The 21,540-nt window shown below is 46.5% G+C and overlaps 1 protein-coding gene across 3 annotated transcripts in view; it reads left to right on the top strand.

Annotated features, from left to right (window-relative positions):
- Positions 1–21,540, top strand: part of POLK (DNA polymerase kappa) — an 869,741-nt gene that overhangs the window by 657,465 nt on the left and 190,736 nt on the right. For all 3 annotated transcript variants that reach the window (XM_086960765.1, XM_086960763.1, XM_086960764.1), the window contains one exon: positions 11,838–11,962. In XM_086960765.1, coding sequence (XP_086816891.1) covers positions 11,838–11,962 — 125 coding nt within the window. The remainder of the gene's footprint in view (positions 1–11,837; positions 11,963–21,540) is intronic.

The following is a 21,540-nucleotide window of genomic DNA, read 5'->3' as shown; positions in this document are numbered from 1 at the left end:
AGTGAATAATTAGGGGAGGAGAACTGGCAGAGGCCGGCCAAGCGCACGCTGGGGAAGCCTGTGGGAGGGAGGCTGATGCCTTTCATGTGGGAAAATGCGCGTGCTTGTGGTCACGTGCTTCTCGTGAACAGTTGAAAATCCGCTTTTTGAAAGCCTTGGGTTTAAGTCTTGGTTTAGCGGTGGTTTAGCGGCATTAGACTTGCATATTCATTCCTGCGGAATGGAATAGGCGAGACCTAAAAATGAGTCCCAGAAAGCAGAAAACGGCTAAATAAAAATCTCACACTGACTGTGAAGGTGCCATACCTAGCACTGGGTAACTTGCTATTGCCACAGTTATATGTTGCCGTAGTTCTGACAAACAGGCAAATTTCGAGCAAGGCTAGCAGAACTGAGGAACAGTCATTTAATTGGTAAGCCACATTTAAAATGATATCCAGGCTGGGCTAGAATCAGTTAGATTACAAATTTCCCTCTCAAAATCTTGTAGCGCTTTTACAGATTTATTCACGTCAACCCAGAGAGGGAAAGATTAGTATTCTAAGTACGGCTAGTCACATGTCATAATCACCTCTGAAAGGCTGGCTAGGATGGTGCACAATTAGGGCTCCCGGTTTTCCGTTTTTACGGATATATACACATAAATACAGACGGAAAACTATTTTTCCATTGTCTGTATTTATATTTAGAAACGGAAAAATACGAGTAAAACTGCATGGATGAGGTCACCTTCTGGCATGTGCTAATCAGCAGTGAGGAAGCACACCTCGGGCGGCGCTCGTTAAGCTCCTCTGCTACAATCTACTGGCACCAAGTGAGTCAATCGCCTCAAAGACACACACTTGCACACTAGCAGTGCACATTATGTTAAATGCAGACGGCCCATTGTCATTCTAAATGTGTTAATCATCTGCAGTCAGAATGACAATGGGCTGTCCACAGCCTGTGCGAGGGTAACTAAGCACTTCAATAACCCTCGCATGTGCCTATTCTGCGGAGACCCAAGCATACATACTTACCGGCCCCCGCATTCTGCTGTTGCCATTGGTGGGAAATAATGTCAGCCAACAATAACTGGTATTAGTAATGGTCGTTGTTGGCCGCAGTTTATTAATAACCAAAGACATATTAATAACACAAACTGGTTTCAAGCAATCTTCCATTTTGCGAACATTGCTCATCAATCATAATTGGCATTTTACACATTATGACACCATCTTGTGATAACAGGTGTCAGTCTTTTTGTGCCCTCCTTAGTTCGAAAATGGGGCTTGTACACAAACCAGTTTGTTGCCAGTCTATTGGTGCTCCAGTGGTTGGTTGCCCACGCCTTCTGCGTGTTGCGGAGGGGAGCTTTCCTGTCGGGAGTTAGGTCCCCAGCTCGCTACCAATTGCGCCCTGCCGTCCGGCCGGGTCTGGGCCGCGAGTGACGTCTCCTCCTGTTACTCCCCTCCTTTATGCCGCCACGTCACCCTGCCGTGCGGCATTCAAAAGTGAGTGGCCATCCTCTTACACACCGCCCGCCGGTGTGTTTTCTTAGCCAACCAGTGTAGGATTTCCGCTAACGCCCCTTCCCTTATCCAGCACTGCGACTTCTGCTGTTCCTTAGGTGTGGGTGGGTGGGCTTCAGTCGTTGTTGCCGTTGCGCCGTTCTCCCAGCTCCTCGAATGCGTTGTGCTTCTGCTGGGAGGGCGGCGCCGCTTAAATCCTCTTGAGCCCTCCATGCAGGCCTCAGGTGAGTCCCCCTGATTGGGGGGTTCAAATAAAGCCAGGTTGACCATTGGCCGCCCTTTGGGGCGCTCAGGTCAACCGGTCACTTCCGGTCGGGTGGCTGGTGCGCACCCCGCTTCCGCTGGTTCCTGTGCGCATCGAAGCGCCCAGAACCAGTTTACCCCCGCTGGTGGCACCACGAAGGTTATGGCGCCGGCCTTCAAGCCTCCCCCACCCTTACGGGAGGGTGCGGCGGCCTCTGCAATAACCCTCGCATGTGCCTATTCTGCGGAGACCCAAGCATACATACTTACCGGCCCCCGCATTCTGCTGTTGCCATTGGTGGGAAATAATGTCAGCCAACAATAACTGGTATTAGTAATGGTCGTTGTTGGCCGCAGTTTATTAATAACCAAAGACATATTAATAACACAAACTGGTTTCAAGCAATCTTCCATTTTGCGAACATTACTCATCAATCATAATTGGCATTTTACACATTATGACACCATCTTGTGATAACAGGTGTCAGTCTTTTTGTGCCCTCCTTAGTTCGAAAATGGGGCTTGTACACAAACCAGTTTGTTGCCAGTCTATTGGTGCTCCAGTGGTTGGTTGCCCACGCCTTCTGCGTGTTGCGGAGGGGAGATTTCCTGTCGGGAGTTAGGTCCCCAGCTCGCTACTAATTGCGCCCTGCCGTCCGGCCGGATCTGGGCCGCAAGTGCCGTCTCCTCCTGTTACTCCCCTCCTTTATGCCGCCACGTCACCCTGCCGTGCGGCATTCAAAAGTGAGTGGCCATCCTCTTACACACCGCCCGCCGGTGTGTTTTCTTAGCCAACCAGTGTAGGATTTCCGCCACGCCGCAGGGAGGCTCACGTCTCACTGCGGCTCCCCCCTGCACCTGGTTCGTGGCTCCCACCTTTCTCCATATTTTCATTTTTTTTTATTTTTTTTTTTAGTTGCAACCTGCGAGTGACATTGCACCCCACAAGTTATCCCAAAACACCTTCATCCCCTTTTCAGAGAGGTGCACCCCGTCTTGCCCGTAGAGTTCCGGGCGGCCCGGGTGGATGAGGCCGTGCCGGACTGATTCCAGGCCATTGGCGAGGCAAAACTTGTGCATCGCAACATTTAGTTTCCTTCTTGCGTTATCGACGGCCTTGTTGGAATCGGCACCTCTCCAATGTTTCCTGCTGATCATTTCGGACCAGACTACCGTTGTGGGTCCCAGCCACGCCGCTGTCTTGGCGAGATCCTTTTGGATTGCTTGCCCGACTGCTTTTCGCCCTAGCCGGGTCAGGTCGTTGCCCCCAAGGTGGATGATCAGGACGTCGGGCAGCCAGGCCGAATCTGCCATGAGGCCGTCCGGCGTCAGCAGTAGCTGCTCCCATCTCACACCTGGCTGCCCTATCCACCGGATGTACGTCGATTTGGGCCTGTTTATGCTGCGGCCCCCTTGCCGCCACCAAGACTCCATCCGGGACACGAAGGAGTGTCCCACCACCCAGACCAGCCGCGGGCGTCCCCCTGCCGAGAGAAAGCATTCTGTTAGGTGGCTTTCTGCGCACCCTGTGCCATTAAGTAGCCCCGGCGCCAGCGATTTCAAACATTCCTTTACGATGTTACTAATATGCTCACCCTTTTTCTTTTTGCTGGTCGTCTCACCCAGGTCGCTGCCCTCCGGTCTCGACGGAAGAGGTTTCTGCCGTACTTTCCTCTGAGGATTCCTCTTGGATGTTCTTTTCATCGGCGTGTTTTTCAGCTTCTTGGGTGCGGAAGGCCCTGGTTCTTCGTCTGCCTGTTCCACGGGTCTGTTTTCTTTCCCTTTACCCAAGTGAGGGTGGAGCCAATCGTCACCGTGGATGGCCGATAATTCACGGATCTTCATCAGTACCTCTGCCATCTCGTCTGGCTGGCCTTCCGACATGTCGTGAGCCTCTGCGCACTTGTGTGTGGCTTCTTGGTTTCTTGCGTCTGCGTCAGGCCGTCGGCTGGGGCACAGCTAACTGTGTGTGCTTATCCCGGGCTCTGAGCTTGCCGCCGCTTTACCTGTTATTCGCTTCGGGGGAGCTGGCACGGCGCGCCGTACTCCACGAGGCGTCCTCGGCGACGATGACCTGGATCTCCAACCGGGGCCTCGCCTTCTTCCGCTTCGTCCTTCGCCGCGTCGCCTCTCTTCCTTCAGTCGTTGTTGCCGTCGCGCCGTTCTCCCAGCTCCTCGAATGCGTTGTGCTTCTGCTGGGAGGGCGGCGTCGCTTAAATCCTCTTGAGCCCTCCATGCAGGCCTCAGGTGAGTCCCCCTGATTGGGGGGTTCAAATAAAGCCAGGTTGACCATTGGGCACCCTTTGGGGCGCTCAGGTCAACCGGTCACTTCCGGTCGGGTGGCTGGTGCGCACCCCGCTTCCGCTGGTTCCTGTGCGCATCGAAGCGCCCAGAACCAGTTTACCCCCGCTGGTGGCACCACGAGGGTTATGGCGCCGGTCTTCAAGCCTCCCCCACCCTTACGGGAGGGTGCGGCGGCCTCTGCAACACTTTCAGGTCGAGTTCGCGCTATATAAAACTGTTTCTCAACTAGCAATTTCTCCTCTCATTAACGTTCTAATAGCGCCACCGAGCTCCATACGAAGGTGGTGTGCTGAGAGGGGCTGTGTGGGATTGGGTTTGCAGATGTACATGACATATGCTTTTTGTATCAACACTTCAAATTTCAGTGGGACAGGAGGAGAGGAGGCCGTAGTGAAGAGCAGCCTTTCCCATTCATTCCCCTCTAATCCCTCATTACACAGTACTTTGCCGCCTGCAGCGCCTTGTGTGACGCCTCGGGCAGCCTTCGCCAGAACACAAGAGATTACATTGAGCTAACTTCAAATTTTTTGTGTGGGGGATGGGGGGGTGGGGGCGGGTGTCGGAGTTGAAGGGAGCTGGTGAAGTGAAAAGGTGAATTGCTTGAAAACGTGAACGAAATACATTCAGCTCAACACAGACAAATGTCCTTCCAAGGCAAAGCACGCAAGTTTCCAACCTTTTTAGGAGTGAGAATTAATTAGTATGTGAGATGATGTCACACGTGTCTCACAAACATCAGAATCAATGACAGCACCAGAAGTGATATCAGGGGAATTAAAAAGGCACATTACATGTAAAACGAACACCTGCACACTCACTAAATGTGTATGGAACAGTACTCAGAGGTGAAGAGAGAGTCTCCTCCCACCATCTTAGGCAGTCTGTAGTCCTTCTTCTACAAGGGGGTGCTTCCCAGAAGCTGTTGATGGCAGAGAAGAGCTCTGAATCGAGTGACATTTAGTTAAGCTTCTAGTCCTCCTTCTCAGCAGGCGTGATGATGTGACCAGTGTCGCTGGAGCTATTGGTGCGAGAGATGCAGCAGCACCCAAAACTTGAAAGAATGTAGATGGAGAGTATGTTTAACAAATACCTACGTAAAGTATTGGACTTCTGTGATCATGTATATGTATATTCAGTGGGTGGCATGGACTCTGTGATGGCCTCCTCCCTCATTTTGGGTCCCACCCATCCTATTTCTCTCTAGATTTTGTTACCAGTTTTATTGTTTCTTTTTTCTTGACCTCTTGTAAAGCGCTCTGATACCCTCTTGGGTCATGTTCGCGCTATATAAAACTTTCTAAATAAATGAATAAATAAAATAAAGTAACAGATTACGTTGGGATAACCCGGATGTTGTGTAGGGTTATTGTGAAAGACTGGGCGCTTTGTCGGTGTTGGTCCTAAGGGTTTAAGTATGCAGTGTTTTTTTGAAGAGTTGAAATTATAGGTTACGCTGTAGGGAAGGAGGTGTGTGGGGTTTCTTTGACGAATAGCCTAACTACTGAGAACAGTGGGCAGTACTGTGTGGGTGGTTTTCGAGGCGTTTGGTAGGAGTACGTGCAGTGTGTTTGATGCTCTTGGTGACATTAATAGTGTAGGTGTTATGTGCAGAGGTTGTGAGATGGGAAGCAATATATGCTTTCTATAGGCGGTGGCAATTTTTTATGTGGTTTTCTGTGCGATGTTTTGGGCCTGATATGCAGGCCAGTGTTAATTAGTGAATACATTTCGGTGTATGTATGGGGAAGCGTTTCACACACTGGCATCCAAGCAAGGAAGAACACACGCAAGGAGGAAGTGAGAGCACATAGACATATTTTAATTGAAAAGGAGACGCATGCAAACTGTAAGCCGTATTGTAAAGTAGAATCAGAGAATTGTTCACAAGAATCAAAACGGCAAGGACAAGCAGGGCAGCTTCAAACTGATCCAGCGTGGATATGCTAGCAACAGTGTGAATTTGGGTAGAGTAGACACAGTGTATTCAGAATCGTAAGGAGACATTCAAGCGAATAGAGTACGATGTTCAGGAATCTCTTCAGGTGTCTTTAAAAGGGAATGTGGGCATGTAGAATTGAGCAAAAACTCAGTGGGTCCAGGGAAATCATAACCTGAATCAAAGGGACACAGACATTTTTACCTTCCTCTTGAGGTTAATGCTGGCAACACAGGAAAAACAGTCACAGGGGTAACAAGCGCTATATAAATACAAACTTTTTTCCTCCTCTATCCTTCTGCTATCATTCTAAATAACTGACTAACCTATCCACCACTTAAAATGTACTTGCATGTTTCACTATACAAATTCCACACTAATCCTCTATGGGTGCCGGAGTAGCGTGCTACTCGCCAAAAAAGCGCGTTGACGCCTAGTCAGGGGTAGTAAGCGCTATATAAATGCAATTACAATACAATACAATAAACACTGAACAAAGCACGGACCTTGAGAAAGCTGACACCGGCCCATTTTGCCTGCTGCCACCAGGCCCTGGTGCGGAGGGGGGGGGGTGCCAGGAGCTGTTTACACAGAAGGGGGGCCTGGACTTACTCAAATCCAGAGCAAGAGAGGGGCATGCAATGAATGTCTTGTATATTGTAGAAGTAGTGCAACACTAAGTACCAATGGCTTCAACTTCAAGCGTAGAAAGGCATTTTATGTTCGCTGTGTTTTCAATTTAAATAAATGTGGAAAAATACTAGCTGTAGCATCGTCTTTTAAGTGTGGCAAAAATAAATGTGGATAAATACTGAAAAAATGCCCAAAAAATAAATACAGATAAATACAGACAGAAATGGCAAAAAAATAAATACCATAAAACCGGGAGCCGTATGCACAATCTATATTTCAGTGTTGCATCTGAAAGGACACTAGAGTTGGTGAAAAGTCAGCCATGTAACAAGCATCGATAAACATTTTATTCACTCTGGTCCACCACTTTTGTATTTCTTGATGAAAATATTTTTGACAAATGAAAATAACTGTGCCTAAAATATATATTACTTTAAGAAAATAAGGATAAACTGAGACCTTTTGGGTTAACTTTATTAGGTTGCTTGATTTGGGGGGTTGAGTTGCAATTTGTTGATTTTTCAAGCCCTGATTAATTTGGGATATGTTACCAATGGGATGATGTAATCTTCGATACCCTTACTGGCAAAGCTAGATATTTGTCTCTTCCAGAGAGCGGGAGATTTTTAGTCCAGTTGCATTCTCCCAGAAACATACACTTACTCACGTAAGGGCAATGGGACGCTGAAAGAGGGAAAAACAGGCTAAACCTCTATTATCTTCCCAGGGTATCCCAAGAGATTGGAGTAGACGCCTCACTCACTTATTGTGGCATGCTTCATCATCGGCGCATATCCAAATCATGGTAGGGTAATATCACCAAGGCGGACTCTATCAGAAAAACATATCTGGAAGTTCTTAGAGAAAATGAAACTGGATAGTGCAGGGATGGTGGATAGTGAGTTTAAACATACCTCACAGTATATCCCAAGACAAATCCTTTATTAGTCGACTACTGGGCGTATGTTTAAAAATATAAAAAAGCAAGGTTATAGTTGAGATTTATTGTTAATTAACCTTGATTTAAGAGAATTCCAACATATTTCAGCCCTCACAGCAAGTCTAAACAGATCTGAGGCTTTCTTCCTGGCTAAACTTGCATCCCTGTGTGAAAAAAATTAGTGTGTGTGTCTGTCTGTGTCTCCGTCCCCTATGCTCTCACCTGCTTTTATAGTACGTCTGTGGATCATACCTGAGCACAGGAAAAAAACATTTTCAGAGATACTCTCTGTCTAGTGTCCCTAGACCTGTGGTGAATTAATAGATACCTCGCAAAACTACTCGGTCTGTTACATCCTATAATTGGATGTATGATTTCTTATTATTTAAGAAACTGCCTATATCAATAGGTCTGATGATGTGTAAAACATTTCTTAACCACTAATCGGCTCACACCTCCCAAAGATAACTATCTTTTATTTAAATAAGGTGGTGGCCTGCTTTATGTATTAAGATAATTGAGGTTTGGCCCGTTTATTCCCTTTTTCAGGTCCAGTTGCCCTTATGTGAGTAAAGCTAGATAGTGTCCCTCACCAATGGAGCTCCTTATGCCCAATCCAGTTGCTAAATGTTAATCTAGTAATATCTTCCTGAACATTTACCATCCACCATGAAGAGCTATGACAAGATATCTCTCCAACTCTGTGTCCATAAAAGTAAAACAAGCATTGCCCAATGTGACGCTGCTCCTAAATGTTGAAGATTGGCTTTAATGGCCAAAATGTCACATGCCGGACCCAGAGTATGCATTTGATAGATTGGATTGAGTCTTCTTAATGAGGTTATAGTCTAAAAGAAGTATGAGTTCTAGACTCTGAACCCTTTTGTTCTAGCTACCTTTACAAAAAATTGAAAGAAATTGAAAGTAAATAACCTACTGAAACAAACAATAATAGTCTCTTAAAAACGAGGCATGGGTGTCTCTTGTTCCCTTTCCTGTTTATACTATTAGCGGTACTTCTAATAAAGCAAACAATAGCCAAAACAGACTTATGCATAGCTTGGGGCCTCTATAAACCAGCCTTGTTTAGGGGTGATGTTAGTCTCCCTACAGCCAAACCCAGTTTCTCCAGCGTGGTCAAAGAGCAATCCTATTAAGAGTGGTCTTGGCTCAAAGGTAAATTTTCAAAAATCTAGATGCATGATTGTATGAAAAAGTGATAATGATAGTCATAATCTATCACCACATTTGTGTTCAGTTGGTCAGTTCACAAAATTAACTATTTAGGATTTTTTGTAAGTTGTTCTAAGAGAAAGGAATATGCATGTATGTTTAGAGCTTCTAAATATGCTCCACAAAGACTCACCTAGATGTTTCAGACTGAAAGTCTCATAGTTTGTGATAATAGCTAAATTAAATTAATGTAATGTTTGCCACCTTTTCTGTATGTTTCTCACACCTTACTGATCAAACTCCCAGCTGATTCTCTGAACGCAATGTAGAGTAAATTGTTAAACTTTTTCTGGGCTAATCTACTGCATGATGAGTATATTCAAAACGTCTTGTGTGGGCCCGTCTGCTAAGGAGGCCTAAGATTTTCCATTATCATAATGCTAGCTGCCCAACTGAAGCTAGTCTGTAATAAATGAGTAAACTTAGACACATACTCGGGTAAGTTCTGGAAGACGAGCAGTTTACTATTACAGTTGAATCAATAAATTTTGAATCAATTAAAGATGGCCAAGCTTGTACATTTAGTCAAGTTTCAACCCTTTCTTGTCCGGAAGAATAAATACTTCATCCCTGCCTCTGATAAACTAAATGTAGTCCAAGCATTACTTAGCTCAACACCAACCATAGCTCTGCAAAAGGCATCTTTTCGTGCATTAATTGGGCAACCAACTGGAAGAAGCATAATTCCATACATTAACCTTCACTATCCTGCTCCCTTTTGCCTAATCGAGCCCCTAAAAACCAAAGGAGTCAAAATATCCTTAGAATGGAAACTCCTAAAACTAAACACAAGAGAGAGGGGGAGGGAGAGGAATTGGCCTAACGGCTAGGGCGGTCGACCTCGAATCGGGGGAACTGGGTTCGAATCTCTGCAATGACGCTGAACATCCTGTGATTCTGGGCAAATTACTTAATCTTCCCTTGCCTAACAAAAAAATTAATGTGTCCTCATGTAATGCAACTGGTGTTATGTAAATCGCTCTGATACCCGATTCGGGTCAAGTTTGCGCTATATAAAACTCTGTAAAAAAGAATGAAACAAGTGCTGCCCTCCTGATCGTCCATATTCTAATGCCAACACTAATGTATGGAATATTCACGTTTAGAGACCGCCTTGAGACTTGACTGGATCAGGCACAAAATAAATGCTCCCACTCAGTGTTCCCCCTTCCAATCTCCCCTCCGGCATCTTGTCTGCGACTGGAATTCAATTTACCAAGGCAAATCTTGCGCACTTCTTGGCATACGGTTTGAAAGTGAAGAAAGCAGTTACGGCATCATTGAAATATTCAATTTGGCAAATCCTTTCTGACGAAAAACTAAAGTGGCATAAATGCTTGAGAGCCTCAATTAAAATCTTGAAGGCAAAGGATCTCTGGGAATGTTCCATACCACCTAAAACGATGGGCAGAATTTTGAATAAAACTGCAAGATATATTTCGAAAGACCTTGACACTGAAGCGGTTCACAATCTGGCCTTTATCAGTACGGCGCCACTTGAATGCAACCCAGGTAGTATCACAAAGTTCCTGGACAAGCCACTGAAATTTTACAAAAAAAGCAATTACTAGGTTAAGGAGTGGCATAATTCCTGGTAAAGACTACCATTTTGACGTATAACCAGAAAAGATAGGGTCGGAGGCTTTGTGGGGCTGTCTAGGAGCCTTTAACCCCTTCGACGCTGATGACGAGCTCAGCTCGTCATGAAGTACACCTCTCGTACGCTCATGACGAGCTGAGCTCGTCATGAACAGTGGGATTTCGAATCTTCAGCGCACAGCGGGAAAATGCGCTGCACCGATTTCTGATCCGGTACTAGTTTATAGATGCTACTGGCTGCCCCTGTCTTTTTTCTGCACGTCCATTTAAGATCATGCAGGGAAGCAATTAGTGTCTGCCTATCTCTGCAGTCGCCCCAGCTCGCAGCCAGAGTCATGAAATGTATGCAGTATTCAATAAAGTCACTGGGGACTGCCTTAGATTAATGAAGGTTAATCTGAAAGCAACAAGGCTCTGTCTAGGCCAACTAATTATATTTCGGCATCCCGTGGAGAACAATTAGGAGCAAGTTGGATCAACGATCAGAATAGATCATTACAGATGAAGCCTTTTATCAGTCTATCAGTCTACTGACCGGAGTAAAGTCAATGATTATATATAGTACATCTGATTGGCCGGACTGGCAATAGTTCTAGCTTCTCCCGATGTTAGCAGTTGAAGTATTAAAAAAGTGTGGTACTTGAAAAGCAATTGTGCTATATTTTGTAAAGCTAAATATAAGGCAACTTCATTGGCTCCAGCATTTCGCGAAACTTCAGCCATTAAGAACGTTGTGCCCTCAGCTGGTGGTGCCGAGAGTGGGAAGCAGTGGGGTCCACTGAGCTGCATGCTATGCTGATCTCCAGAGCACTATCACTTTACAAGCTTCCTTTTATCGACCGGTAGAACCATTATGCTCTGTCACTTTGTCTGTTTGATCTATTGCTATGTAAGTTGTTGGAGAAGATTAATGATCCCCTGCGACACAATTTATACTGCCTATGGTAGTGTTTATATCTACACATGACACAAATCAATGGGAACATTATTGACTTTTATCTTATCGTATGTTGTAACTAGGGTAGCTTTTTTATTGGTGTATTTATTCTGTTCTTTTTTTGTAACTGTTTTTAATAAATGTGCAATAAACATGTAATTATTATTATTATTCATATTCAGCAACCTCAATATCGAATTTATTACAATGTTACCTGTGGACAGAATCCACACTGCGAGGCTATCAGCAAACAGCAAAAAACCGAGCTCTTCAGCCAATACTTTGAGAAAGTTTAATCTAGTTCTTCTATTTGGTTATGCTTTATTTTCTCCTATTCTTTTACCTCTGCTTCATATGCCATGATTTTCCAGCAGTATGCATTTTCCTTTTTTTGTAAGGATGGCCACAAGGTTACTTGTATTGGTTACGGTTTAACCGTCTGTCAGCAGTACTTGTCCTTCCTACATAAAGCAAATAAAATAACAACTTTTTATGTTTTAGGAATTGCTCCAAATATGATGTTAGCAAAAGTTTGTAGTGATAAGAACAAGCCGAATGGTCAATACAGGATTCCTAGTGACAGACAAGCTGTGATGGACTTCATCAAAGATTTACCGATTCGAAGGGTAACGTTTTAAAATGTATTTTATGTGCATAATAACAAAAAAATATCAAACACGCATTTTAACAATCTATAGGGCTTTTTCATGTCATTCAGTCCATATCTCCATGTTCAGCTGTGCAGTGTATCTTGTGCATATTTGCGGCAACATTAGTGCATTTCCCCGCTCAGACTCCATTTCCCTAAAGTGTGCCGCTCACTCGGGCTTTGTAGGACAAGGATTACCTTGTAGCATCTTCTCTTGGATGAGATACCAACTGCTCCCAGCAGCATCCTGCCCAGAGGGTCTACTCCACAAACCCCAGATTTTCTAAAAAATTTCCAGGAGCATACCTTGCTTTTAGAAATTCGCCTCTACCTCATACATTGAGATGGTATATAGTATACCGTTTCCCCTTTACAGGGCATGGGTGACAATCTCTGATTATTTTGCTTGTCCAAATAGTGAGTAGGAAAGTGCCCTATCCACCCCCACACTTCAGTCATCTACCTTCTGCTGCCAAGCCAGTGTTATGTTGTCTTCTCCTTAGGAAGTAGTCTCTTTGTAGGATTTTAAGGTGTATTAACCTTAGCCCTACTTGGATTAGCATCTCTCTAGGTTGCATAAAGGTGACCTCTCATTATATATACTTTAGAGGTTCTACATCTCTCGCCCATGTGTCTCTGAGGCATTGTAAATAGGTTTTTGTTTGAGTACGTTTTTGAGAAATAGTCGAGACTACCACCCCACTCCCCTGCCGCCCTGTCATCTCTCCAGATAAGGACCTGTATTCCAGGGGTTTTCCTCCAGAAGGTCAACCAGTCTAGTGCGTAGGTTGTCAGGGCATGGCGGACCTCTAGGTACTTATATTCCGTTGAGGGCATAAGGTTGTGCTCAAGTTGTAATTGTGATTATGCCAACTCCAACTAAGTTCAAAGGTTCAAAATAAGCTTTATTCGATATTCAGAAGAAATATCATATAAGCATAAGCATACATTATTATAGAAAATTTAAAAAAAAAGCATTATAATGAAAGACAAGAAACGATTTCAGTTAAAAGAAGTCATCCAATACTCAGTAGGAAGTTAAAAATCACTGATAAGGGAACTATTTAAAAACTACATTTAAAAACAACAAATTAAAAAACAGAAATAATTGTTATGTCCCATATCGATCTGAAGTTTTCCTAGGCCCTTGTGTTCTTGATATCTGGGTAGGTGGAAAGCTCGGATAAAAGTCATGTAAGTCCCAGATGCGAATTGGGCCATCCCCCTGTTTATATTTGCAGGAACGTAAGTAAGGGGTTGTTTTCCTTTGCTTGAACCTAATTAGGACCAAGTCCCCTGGAATGTCTTTTGGCAAAGTGCCCAACCACCCCACCCTCCTAACACTTAAGATCCCGCCATCTAGATCAGGTGGCAGCGGTCTGTTAGTCTGTAACCAATGCATGGCCTTGTGTAGTAAGTCTTGGCGTGTTTCAACTTTTCCGTGGGTTAGAGGTGGAATCCCGGAGACAACAGTCACATAGGGGGCGGCTTCGGGAGGTAAATTTATTCGTGGCATTCTAGTAGGTTCATTTTTCACCTGAGTGTGGTTTGTTTGAGCCCACGATAAAGTTTGAGAATGCGCATTCCTACGGGAGTTCAGATTTGGTTTTTCCCGGTCAAGGAGGGGGATCGGAGGGTTTGATGATGCTGGTTTAGTTCCTGGTGGGATGTGTGTTTTAACTATTAGTTCAATGTTAGATATCCTATCCCCCAGATCGTTGATTTTTTCCACCAGTGGAGAAATTAGGGAGATTAATAAATGCTCGAGCTGGGCCAATAAAGTTGGTTGGGGGGATGATGGGGAGTTTTCCTTTTTTCCAAGCTCCATATCCCCCGACACAGAGGTAACATTGGAGTGGTGCTGAGAGGGACTGGGGCATAGTTTAGGTGTTTTGGGTGGCTTTCCGTTGTTGATGGCATCATTGGTCTTTCTTTTGGTGTTCTGCCCACCCGGTAGTGCTATAAGTGGAGATTGGAGTTTATTAACAGACAGAGGTGACATCTGCAGGGTGTCGTAAGCGAGATGTGGGTTGTTGTCTGTGCTTATGGGGGATAAAAGGTCGGGGGTATATTGGGTTCCACACATGGCATTAAGCTCGTCCCAGATAGACATTGTATAATGGTAAATAACAAACAGTGGGCTAAATAGAGATGATAAGGGGAATCACAGTACCTCTTTGCTGTAACAGGGTAGTAAGGGTGGTGGCCCGTCCCGGCCTCTTTGTGCCTCTGAGGGCCACAGAGGGCCCGCCCTTTGCCCGGGCTTAGCCCGGCGCCGTCCCGCGCGCGTCCCGCGGGACGGGAGGTGTTCCGCGTTCTTGTGGCGCCTCCAGGCGCAGCGGGAGCGTCACGAGCGCGCCGGGTGCCGGGGCTGCTGGGAACTGTGGTTCCTGGCGCTCACGGAGCGTCCCTGGTCACGTTGGCCGTTTCCCTCACGGCTGGGCAGGCAAAGGGTCCTTCCTGGCTGCTCCCCCCGCGGCTCCCTACCGCCACAGGTAGGTGTGCTGAAGTGCTGAAGTGCCCCCTGGCGCGCTCGGTGCTCCGCGTTCTTGTGGCGCCTCCAGGCGCAGCGGGAGCGTCACGAGCGCGCCGGGTGCCGGGGCTGCTGGGAACTGTGGTTCCTGGCGCTCACGGAGCGTCCCTGGTCACGTTGGCCGTTTCCCTCACGGCTGGGCAGGCAAAGGGTCCTTCCTGGCTGCTCCCCCCGCGGCTCCCTACCGCCACAGGTAGGTGTGCTGAAGTGCTGAAGTGCCCCCTGGCGCGCTCGGTGCTCCGCGTTCTTGTGGCGCCTCCAGGCGCAGCGGGAGCGTCACGAGCGCGCCGGGTGCCGGGGCTGCTGGGAACTGTGGTTCCTGGCGCTCACGGAGCGTCCCTGGTCACGTTGGCCGTTTCCCTCACGGCTGGGCAGGCAAAGGGTCCTTCCTGGCTGCTCCCCCCGCGGCTCCCTACCGCCACAGGTAGGTGTGCTGAAGTGCCCCCTGGCGCGCTCGGTGCTCCGCGTTCTTGTGGCGCCTCCAGGCGCAGCGGGAGCGTCACGAGCGCGCCGGGTGCCGGGGCTGCTGGGAACTGTGGTTCCTGGCGCTCACGGAGCGTCCCTGGTCACGTTGGCCGTTTCCCTCACGGCTGGGCAGGCAAAGGGTCCTTCCTGGCTGCTCCCCCCGCGGCTCCCTACCGCCACAGGTAGATGTGCTGAAGTGCTGAAGTGCCACTCCAACTAAGTATCCCACTTCATAAATGCCAATGGAGTTTCACCGTCTCAATCCAGCTATTCTCTGAAGTGTCACGCCGGTCGGTAAGGTGGTTTCTTTCGTAATCCTGCCTTTCCAGTCAAGGAATGTTGTAACGTTTTACAGGTTTGTATTTGGAATGCTAGCGCTATTCTCAATTTGTTTTGCTCTTTTCCCACATATATCTAGTTTAGATAAGTGGCATCACCCATGGCGGCTCAATCTAGATGTACAGATGGTTCATCATGAGGTACCAATATCCAGTAATTTATGGCTAGGACATGAGAGGCAGATTAGTAGAGTCTGATGTTAAGTAGTGCAATGCCACCTGTGTTTAATTATCTGTTGAATACCATCACTGCTATTGAAGGAACCCATTATATCATAGAGCATATTTCTAATTCCAGTCTTTTAAGGAAGACCTCTGGAATCTCTTATAGAGTATGTTGTGTTGCTTGTTACAGCTTGGGGAAGGTTATCATTTTGAATATAACCACTTAGGACATAATTGTGATCTGTTTTTTTACACTGCTGTCTCACTTCATTGTTGTAATGTACCACTATCACCTCAAGGATGCGGTCAAAGAATGCCTTTCTGTCCAATGTAATCTTCATTTCTATATATCTAAACTCCGCTCTGTCATGTTGAGACCTAGTGCTTGAAATGTTTTCGTGTTACAGTAATTTATTTGTAAGTCAATTGACTTGACCCAGTTTATTTGGTACCGTGCATGTTCTCCAAGTATTTGGATCCTGGAAACCACTTCAGATCTTGCCTACAGGGGGTTGCTACGTACCACAGTATGTAATCTGCATATAGTAAGATCTTTATCCTTCAGCCCTGTGCCAGAGCAGAATCTACAGATTTAGGTTTCCAACCTGACTGGCAAATTAGAGGTTTCACTGTCAGCACAAATAAGAACAGCGAGAGGGAGTAGCACCTCCTTATGCCTCTGTTTAGCCCAAACACCCTACAAAGCTCCTAGTTATCTTTCATTGCAGCAGTGGGCTTTGTGAAGATCAGGTGTATCTAGGCCCATATTGTTAAAGTGACCTTGAACCATTCTAGAATCATAGATATTGCTAGTCAGTGGAGTCAATCTAATTTCAACAGCAAGAGATGGGATCGCTATTGGTTCTTCAGTTCATCTCAGTTTGTTCAACAGTTTTGCAGTTGTTACAGGCTTATTATGGTGGACCTTTGTGGTATAGAGGCTGAGTATATGTATATTGTAATTATTTTTAGTATTCTATTTACTATTACTTTGGCCAGCACCTTTCCTCCACATTTAGGAGTGAAATCATCCGATATGTTGAATAGTCCATCTTGGGCTTTGCTTTCTTACCTACGGTTGTAATGGTGGCATATCTGGTGTCTCACCATTACATGTGAGGCTCGATGCTTAAAAAATTCCATGGGAAGACCATTGGGGCTTGGCTTGAGACTCTACATCTGCTGAATGGAATCTACTACTTCTTCTGTTGTTACATTGCTATCTAAGTCACTAGCATCCGCCACTGTTAGCCTTGGGAAGGGTATTTTTAAAAGTAAAACTTTCAGAGTCCCCACAAGTCTCATCTTTGTAGCAGATCCGTAAAGTAATCTGGAGAGGCCAATGCTATTTCTTTGTTAGAAGTTGAAGTTCTACCCTCTGTCAATTATTTTCCCTATCAAACACGAGGATATAATGGACGGCGCGCTGAAACTTTTTTTAGACACTCGCCTCCAGTCACAGATCTGGGTTGAATCCTTCATAATTTTTTAGCTCACTTCGTCACCTCAGTTCAGACTCGGCTATATGCAAATCAGTCTTAACCCTGTGCCTCATGGGAACAGCCCAGGCCGAACTGCCAAGACAGGCGGTGGATTCAACCCAGATGTGTGATAGGAGGTGAGTGTCTGAAATGTTTCAGCACTCCATCCATCATCTCCTTGTGTTTGCTTTGTTTGCCCTAAGTTGGCAGTTCAGGATGGACTGTTCCCACGAGGCACAGTGTCAAGACTGATGTTCTTATAGTTGTGTCAGAACTGGGGTGGCGAAGTGAGCTAAAGAATGATAAAGGATTGAACCAATATCTGTAACTGGGGGTGAGTGTCTGAAAAGTTTCAGCACTCCGTACATCATCTCCATGTGTTTGCTTTGTTCACCTTTAGTTGGCACGGTATGCACAGACGTGGGTCCCTTGCTCACTTTGCAATTTGATTCAAACTAGCTTGGGTGATGAGGGCTGTTAGCCCGAAACCGGTCCCAGGTAAGACATGGTTTGGCAGTTGAGTCTGGACTGTTCCCATACCACACAGGGTCAAGACTGATTTGCATATAGCTGTGTCGGAAAAGGGGTGGCGAAGTGAGCTAAAGAATGATGATGGATTCAAAGCAGATCTGTGACTGGGGGTGAGTGTCTGAAAAGTTGCAGAGCTCCGTCCATCATCTCCTTGTGTTTGCTTTGTTCGCCCTTAGTTGGTAGGGTATGCACAGACGTGGGTCCCTTGCTCACTTTGCAACTGGATTCAAACTAGCTTGGGTGATGAGGGCTGTTAGCCCGAAACCGGTCCCAGGATGCTTGATTCCAGTCCAGGGAAGACATGGTTTGGCAGTTGAGGCTGGACTGTTCCCATGAGGCACAGGGTCGACTGATTTGCATATAGCTGTGGCGGAACTGCGGTGGCAAAGAAAGCTAAAGAACAATGATGGATTCAACCCAGATCTGTGCCGGGGGGGGGGGGGGGGGGGGGGTGTCTGAAAAGTTTCAGCTCTCCGTACATCATCTCCTTGTGTTTGCTCTATTATTTTCCCTACACATCTCTCTTGTTCTTCCAGGTCAATAGACGACTTTCTTTGTCCAAAACAACATATAATGTTCCTTATTTGCTTATGTATGTATCCCTTGCCATTCAGTTTACCTCGTCATAGTATTCTGTGGGAATAAGCCTCCATTTTTAGTTCTACATAAGTTGGTGGCTGTCGAACTCAAGTCACCACTAACCCGTACATCCAAATTCTGAATAGGAATGAGGTGGAAATCATCACCCTCCTTCCCCATCTACAGTTCTAAGCATCTAACAGCAGGCAGACCCAAATCTGTCTGCAGTTACACAGCTCGCCTATAGAATGGAAGATAGAAGGAATGGAGGAGTTTATGCGGTACGTTATGAGTGATTTCTTTTTCCACTAAATAAAATACAATGCTACTGTTACGCTCTGCTCTCATATCAACCTAAAATAATGCAGTTGTTTCATGTTTGTGGATTTTGCATGAGATGCTAACATACTATATGAAATGAGACATCTTCAAGATTTACTCTGGTAGCTGATGCACTGTGGTAAACATTTAATATATTATATCAGTAGCACAATACTTTTTCTTGACTGGTCATTTTCCGAATTCCTACAGTGATTGTTAATACTACACAATTTGAGTGAGACACAGATCAGAAATAGCAGTTCACATTGGATCTGCATATAACGCTGTGGAGGCCCAAGAGACTGATGTTACAGCACAAGTTGATGGCATGGCAGAATCCCCATATTTGGGTGCAGGGGACAGTACAGTGGGCAAGGAAATGATTTGAGGTGACATTGCAGAAGGACTTTCAAGAAGCACTACAAATAGAAAACTTCACCAAAGATGTTCTTGATGTGTGACTTGGAGATAATTTTTGCTGGAAAGCCAGAAACACACGTGAAAACTGAGCCCAAACAGAGGAACACAGGTGAAGAGCAGAACTCATGCAGAGACTTCCACTAATCAAAAGTGCTTGGCTTGCGTCTTTTATAGACTGCAGTATTCTGCAGTTCTACAGTAAATCTTGAATCCTGGTGTCCTCAAATTCTGTGGTAGATCCTGGAATTCCCGGATCTTTGAATTCTGTAGTAGATCCTTGAATACCACTGTAGCTTGTCACTAATATGGGGCCTACAGCCATGGCTTTTAGGATGCCTACATGGGGACAGGGTGACTGTGCTGGTAATGGAGGGGTGGGGGCTAACAGCGAGGTATCCCTTATGTTATAGCGCAAGCCTAGGCAGCTTGACTCCTGTCTCGTAGAGCAGATGACATCCAGTGTGGCAATGCCCTGAGCAAAGAGTGGAAGAGGTGTCATGGGTGGGGGTTTGAGCATCTAATAGAGGCCACAATGGTGGGTCACTTATCAATCAGAGGCTTGTAAAGTGCTGCTACTCTCCCACCAGGGTCTTAAGGCGCTGGGGTAGGGGGGAGCTCCGTTGAGTACTGGGGTCATCCGATTAGCCATTTCTTGAGGTCCTTCCTGAACTGGAGCAGTGTAGGGCTTTGCCAAAGGTGGAGGGGGAGGTCATTCCTGGTCTTGGCTCTGAGGTAGGAGTGGGACTTTCCTCCTGTTCTGGTCTTGTAGATGCGTGGGATGGTGGCCAGAGAGTTCAGCTGATCAGATGCTTATTTTGGTTGCATGGAAGGAGAGGCGATTGTTTAGATATGCTGGTCTGATGTTGTGGAGGGCCTTGTATGCATGAGTGAGGAGCTTGAAGGTAATTCTTCTTTCGACAGGGAGCCAGTGGAGATCGCTGAGGTGTTGGGTGATGTGTTTGTGATGGGGGGATGTGTAGGATCAGTCTGGCTGCAGCGTTCGGGACGGTCTGGAGCTTGCAAAGGAGTTTCTTGTTGAGTCCGGCATAGATAGCGTTGACTTAGTCCAGTCTGCTGCTGATAACGGCGTGTATTCCGGTCTTTCAGGATTCGGATGGGATCCATCTGAACGTTTTTTGGAATATGCAGAGGGTGTTGAAGCAGGCCAAAGATATGGCGTTGACCTGGCGGTTCATCGTTAGCGAGGATTTCCCATGCAGAGTTGAGTGGAGCCAAGGATGAGGACCTTTCTCAGAGTTGAGTTTCAGGTAGTTCTTCTTCATCCAGGTGGCAGCGTCTTTCATCCCTTCTTGGAAGTTGTACCTGGTGATGTTGGGTTCTTTGGTGAGGGAGAGGATGAGCTGGGTGTCGTCAGCATAGGAAACGATGTTGAGCCTGTGTTTTCTGACAATGGTTGCTAGGGTGAACATGTAGATGTTGAAATGGGTGGGGCTGAGGGAGGATTTATGTGGCACTCCACATCTGGTCTCTGTTGGTTCCGAGAGGTAGGGCAGGAGTCTGACTCGCTGAGTCCTGCCTGTGAGAATCAGCATATCCAGTTGAGGGCCTTTCCGCGGATGCTGGTATAGGGGAGTCTGGTGGCTAGTGTGTGGTGGGAGATAGTGTCAAAGGCAGCTGAGATGTGCGGTATGATGAGGGCTGCTGTTTGGCCCTGGTTGAGGAGGGAGCGCATGTCGTCGGTGGCAGCGAGTAGGGCGGTCTTGGTGATGTGGTTGCTGCGCATTCAGATTGGGAGATGTCCAGGATGCTGTTGGTTTCGATGAAGTTTGCTAGCTGAGTGTTGACGCCCTTTTTCGATGACCTTGGCTGCGAATGGCCTGAAGTTTTTGAGGTGCGTTTGATCTGTGGAGGCTTCTGCAGGAGGGGATTGACTTCAGCGTGTTTTCAGTCGTCATGGAATGTGGGGGTTTTGAGGGAGCAGTTGATCGTCCGGCGTAGTTTGGGTGCGATGGCCCTGGCGGCTCTGTGGAAAATGTGGGGAGGGTAAGGGTCTGTTGATGCTCCAGAGTGGATGCTGTTCATTGTCTTTAAGGTGTCTTCTGTCTTGAGCAGGGTCCACGTGAGAAGGGTCTGTTAGGTGACGTCACTGGGGATGGGGGCTGGAGCGATTCAGAGGTCTTGGTTGTTGAAGTTGTCGTAGTGCGTCTTAATCTTGAAGTGAAAAAAGTGCTGGATCTGTTGCAGAGATCTTGGGAGGGTGGGACATCTGTTGTTTCACAGATGGGTTCGGCATATTCCTTGATGGAGAAGAGTTCTTTGGAGTCATGGGCGTTCGTGAGGATTCTGTCTTGGAGGAAGTTCTTCTTTGTAGATTTGTTGAGTTGGTGGTGTGCTGTGATGGCTGTTCTGCAGGCGGTGCGTGTTTCTGGGGTTTTACTGTTCCTCTATGTCTTATTGAGTCGTCTGCTGGAGCGCTCGGATTCTTGGAGTGCAGGGAAGAACCTGCTTAATTTCTTGCTGTGTCATCCTATAGCTTTCTTGAGGGAGAGAGTGTGTTGGCGCAGTTTGTGATCCAGCGGTGGAGGTTGCATGCCGCAGTGTTAGCGCCTGGCGTCATCGGAGGTGGAGTGCTGTGAGGGCAAAGATGAGCTGTTGTGCAGTGACTTTGTTCCAATTTCTGCGGGTGAGGTGGTGGGCGTGCTTGTGTACTGTGGGTTTTCTGAAGGAGAAGTGGATGCAGTGGTGGTCAGTCCAAAGGAGT

Source organism: Lissotriton vulgaris, chromosome 3_1 (assembly GCF_964263255.1).
Source record: "Lissotriton vulgaris chromosome 3_1, aLisVul1.2, whole genome shotgun sequence".
Classification (NCBI taxonomy): Eukaryota; Metazoa; Chordata; class Amphibia; order Caudata; family Salamandridae; genus Lissotriton; species Lissotriton vulgaris.
Note: the sequence above shows the minus strand (reverse complement) of the source record. Positions and strands in the feature narration are given on the sequence as shown.